This window comes from Vigna umbellata, chromosome 9 (genome assembly GCF_029865625.1).
Source record: "Vigna umbellata cultivar VRB3 chromosome 9, Vumbellata_1.0, whole genome shotgun sequence".
Lineage (NCBI taxonomy): Eukaryota > Viridiplantae > Streptophyta > Magnoliopsida > Fabales > Fabaceae > Vigna > Vigna umbellata.
The window spans coordinates 42,767,072-42,771,523 of record NC_142173.1 but is presented as its reverse complement, the minus strand read 5'-3'; the positions used below and the strand labels follow the sequence as shown (position 1 = coordinate 42,771,523).

Here is a 4,452-nt window from a genome sequence, read left to right as displayed (position 1 = left end):
CGGAAAATTCCTGTGCAAGCACTGAGTATGAATTTGGGTGACTGAATCCACAACCCAAACCCTCTAGGAAAGAAACAAATTTCCACCTCAGCAAACAAATATTCACCTGTTTGACTGGTTTTGCTATGCTATTATTCGATATTATATAAAAAAATTGACTCTATTTAAAAGTAAAAAAGACTCAATTGTATAAAATAATATAGAAACAAAAATTAATGATAGACTTAATATAGATATCAAATAATTAATTAAGCTTTATCCTTTCATTAAACCAACTTCTCCTTTGTCTTTCTCTAGTTGTTTTCCTAGTGTCCTCCAGCACCATTGATCAACTCATTCTCTCTCTTTAAGATTTTCCATGACTATATGAATTTGTTTTTTTCTTCACGATATATAACTTCCATTTTCCTACTAATGCTCTTTTTAACAACTTTAAGTCTTTGATTCTAAGTACATTCTTTTTATGAAAGTGATTGTGTTTGTCTTTTATGTGTTTGGTCAAGACATAGATGAAAGAAATGAGTATGGATGAAAAATATGAGAAAGATACATACATATACATAAGTGTAATCTATCTCTCTCTCTCTCTCTCTCTCTCTATATATATATATATATATATATATATATATATATATATATATATTTTAAAAGAAGGATCATATAAGAAAATTTGAAAGATTTATTGAGACGGATATAAACTACAAAATTAATTAGTGAGTTAATTGAAACTCTAATGTCAAGGTGCTTTTAAACATTAAATTTGTGGAAAACTTTAGCAATTGACTTTATGTATGAGTTGTGATAATTAATATTCAAAGTGAACAATCACTTAGAAATACACACATATATTATTGTCAGCATACATGACGAGTAAAGGAAGAGCTTTAAGTTGGAACTCTGTTTCAATGTCGTGTGATTGTGTCCATTCCATGAGTAATCAAGAAACATTGACAACTATGTTACTTTTGCAATTGGGTTTGGTACTGGTAATGCAGTCACTATTCTCATTATTTGTTGTGGTGGACATGACAACTACTTCGGTTGCTTCATGTTTCTGGGTGATTTCTGACGAGACTGTCTTATTCAACTTTTTCACTTCTTTGCTTTTACCCCATAGAAACATGTACAAGCCACATACAATCAGCACGCCTCCAATCACACTAACATTATGCACAAAAAAGTTCATGTCATTCATTAGTCTTACATGAACTTTTAAAGGAAAAACTTTTTAATGCAACCATGGATAAACTATGAAAGAAACAAAGGATAATGTGAATCAGTCAAAAGAATGAAGGGATAAACAACATTTTTCATAAGAAGGAGAGATTGTTTTTAAGAAAAAGAAGTTTATTACTTTTAATTAATTGATTTATATTATTTGTTAACCAATTACTAAATTATATTTTTTAGATTAAATATGTTTTTAATCTATAAATTTAAATATAAAATTAAAATTAATTCATGTTTCAATATTAAAATTTGATATATTTAGTATTTAATTGAACAAGAGCTTGACTTGTACCTTCCTACATATAAGTTTTGACCTAACATCAAGCAATCAGCCACAGCCACAAGCACGAGCATCAGAGGGTTGAAAACAGATACAAACATCGGACCTCTCATTTTTACACACCATGCAATGGCGATTACCACTAATCCAGAGGCCACGATTCCCTACAAAACATTTTCATTCAAAAATAGTAATCATTGTTCTTATCTAGTTCGTTGTCCGAAAATCTAGTGCCATATAGCATAAGATGTTACCGTATAAACCACGGTTAGAATCCTAATTCTAGAAGACAACTTCCACTGGTTCCAGTCCTTTTCAACATAAAGGGCAAAGGCTGTGGCTTGTATTGCAGCCATTAAGGACATCAACGCAGTACTTGAGTGATGACTGGGGTATTCTTTGTTTATCTTAGACTGTTCCAACAAAATATGAAATTAAACTGCACAATTCTCAAATATATATGGAAAAATAGGAAGATTATATATGTACCTGAATGATGAGCCATAATGCAAAACTGAAGCAGCTTCCAAAACCACACAAAGCACCCAGAAATCTATGGCTAGAGTCAGTATTATGCAGAGTTAAAACATGGTTATTTTTATGCAGAAGATCAGTGTGGAAACTCTTAACATCAATTTCTTGCCCTTTGAAAAATGTCAGAAACATTGACCCTCCAATTCCTATAATCGTTCCCACCACCTTGGCCTTCCCTGCTGTGCTTCTCATATTCAACTTTTCCATGCTACCAAAATTCAAAAAAAACAAAATAATCCAACAAAGCAAGCTCAACAATGTTAAATCCATACTATATTAAGTTACTTAGTTTCTCTTTATAATTTTCTTTACTTTGAATTTATTTCCTCTAAAAAAATTAATTGTAAAATTCAATCCCACACACATCCATCAAACATAAGTAATGTAATTAACATAGTGAGCATTTTCTCAACGGTGAACTCTAAACATATACACCTTTTAACGGTGCATAAACCTTTACAATTAAAGAAAATTCATTGATAAATTAAAATATTTTGATAAGATGGATTTTAAAATTTTAATTATTGACAAATTATTTAATTGATAATGGATTCATTAATAAAATCTATATATATATATATATATATATATATATATATATATATATATATATATATATATTTGTCAATATATATTTTATTAAAATTTATTTATAATTTATAATATTAATTAGAAAAAATATATTTTTGTTAATAAATTTCACTGATAAAATGAACGGTAAAATTTTTGTTTTAGGCTTTGATCATAAAATATGTAAATCGGTTAGTAATATTTTTTTTTAAAATTCATCAGGAAAATTTATAAACAAATATTTGATCAATGGACCTTTTACTATCGGTACATTTTCTGTAATTTTCACCTATACTAACATATTTTTTATGATTATCTTTGACTGAATAAATTTACTTTTTCTTGTAAAGGAAAAATTGGGTAAAACTATATTTAACTTTATCCAATAGTTATGAACTAAAAGTGAAAAGGACATCAATAAGAATGAAATAAGTAGTTTATGTTAATTGACGATCCTTTTAGTTTTTTATATTCAGTTCATGGTGTGTGTATGACACAGGTCTGATTTTATTCCATATATATATATATATATATATGGTTGTTAGTATAGGTGTAAATAAAGATATAAGTAAACTTTGAATTACTACCACGTGGTGTGTTTGAAGTTGACACTCAAGAAGTTTATATACAAGTTATGTGCGTCCTCCACTGGAACTAAAAAATAAAGGTTTATCAATTATTAGAAGTCACGTAAAAACACTTTTGGAGTTAGTGAACCAGATTTAAGTCACCAAACTCATCATGTATTCTGATTGCAATGTTTGCAATGATGCCATAGAATCTATATATGCTATCCACTGTCTCTCTCCCTTAATACATGGTCTATAAATTCTTCTATTACTGATAACACATTCAAATAAATATAGAAAAAAAAAAACATATAATGGTTATAACTGGTGATTACGTACCCGCACGAGATTGCCAAAATAAAAGTGACTGCAGGAACAAGATTATAAATTGCTGTAGCGAATGTTGCAGACACCAAATCCAAGGCCTCCAGGAATAGATTATGCAATAAACTTGCACTGTGTATATTTGTTTCACAATCACAAACACATAAATATATGGATATTCTCTTTATATTACTATGCAATTTAGCAATATACATGCATGTCTAAAAAAATGTAAAGCAAAGGGGTGTGAACAGAAAGTTTAAACGAGCCATATACATACATGCATACATATAGATACATATATATATATACATACATACCCAAATAAGCCACTGAAAAATGACATGAAAAGCACCCTCCATGTCAACTTTGGTCTGCTCTTTCTGTTTTAAAAATGTGAGAAAAGAAAGTAAGAAAATGGAATGATGTTGTTCTTGTAATTGAAGTGGTTAAAAAGAAGAAAAGAAGTATGAGGGTTGAGAACGAACCTTTCGAAAATAAGAGCAAGAGAAAAAGTGAAAACTACTGCAAAAATAAGACGGTAGGCAGTGACTACCCTAATGCTCATTCCATCATTTATGGCCAGCTTATACAGCACATTAACAGAAGAATATGTAATTTGAACCAATACCATCAGCACCACAGGCTTTAAGTCTTGCACTAGGTTCTTCATCTTTACACAACCTGAAATCAAGTTTCTTTCAGATTGAAGAAGAAAATAGAGAAAAATATGAAGACATGAGTGTTCTAATCTTCCCCAAGTAGTGCATTTATATATATGTCTATGTAGACAATCAACAACACTTGGTGAATAGTCAAACTACTTCATGTATAACCAGTCACTCAATAAAAGAAACCATGAATAAATTAAGTTGCTTTTGTTTTATATATATAATTAAATTAATCAGTCTCTATGTCAGAACAAAAGCTTATTCAGGAACCAAT

The 4,452-nt window shown here is 29.4% G+C and overlaps 1 protein-coding gene across 1 annotated transcript; it reads right to left on the bottom strand.

The window, feature by feature from the left end:
* Nucleotides 1–779: 779 nt before the first annotated feature.
* On the bottom strand, nt 780–4,231 carry LOC124820810 (WAT1-related protein At1g25270-like). Its single transcript, XM_047292579.2, has 7 exons — nt 3,996–4,231; nt 3,828–3,890; nt 3,523–3,639; nt 2,000–2,252; nt 1,765–1,923; nt 1,523–1,674; nt 780–1,160 (listed from the first exon to the last, which is right to left on the bottom strand). The coding sequence occupies exons 1-7, from the start codon at nt 4,178–4,180 to the stop codon at nt 938–940; spliced, it is 1,152 nt and encodes a 383-aa protein (XP_047148535.1). The 5' UTR covers nt 4,181–4,231; the 3' UTR covers nt 780–937.
* Nucleotides 4,232–4,452: the final 221 nt, after the last annotated feature.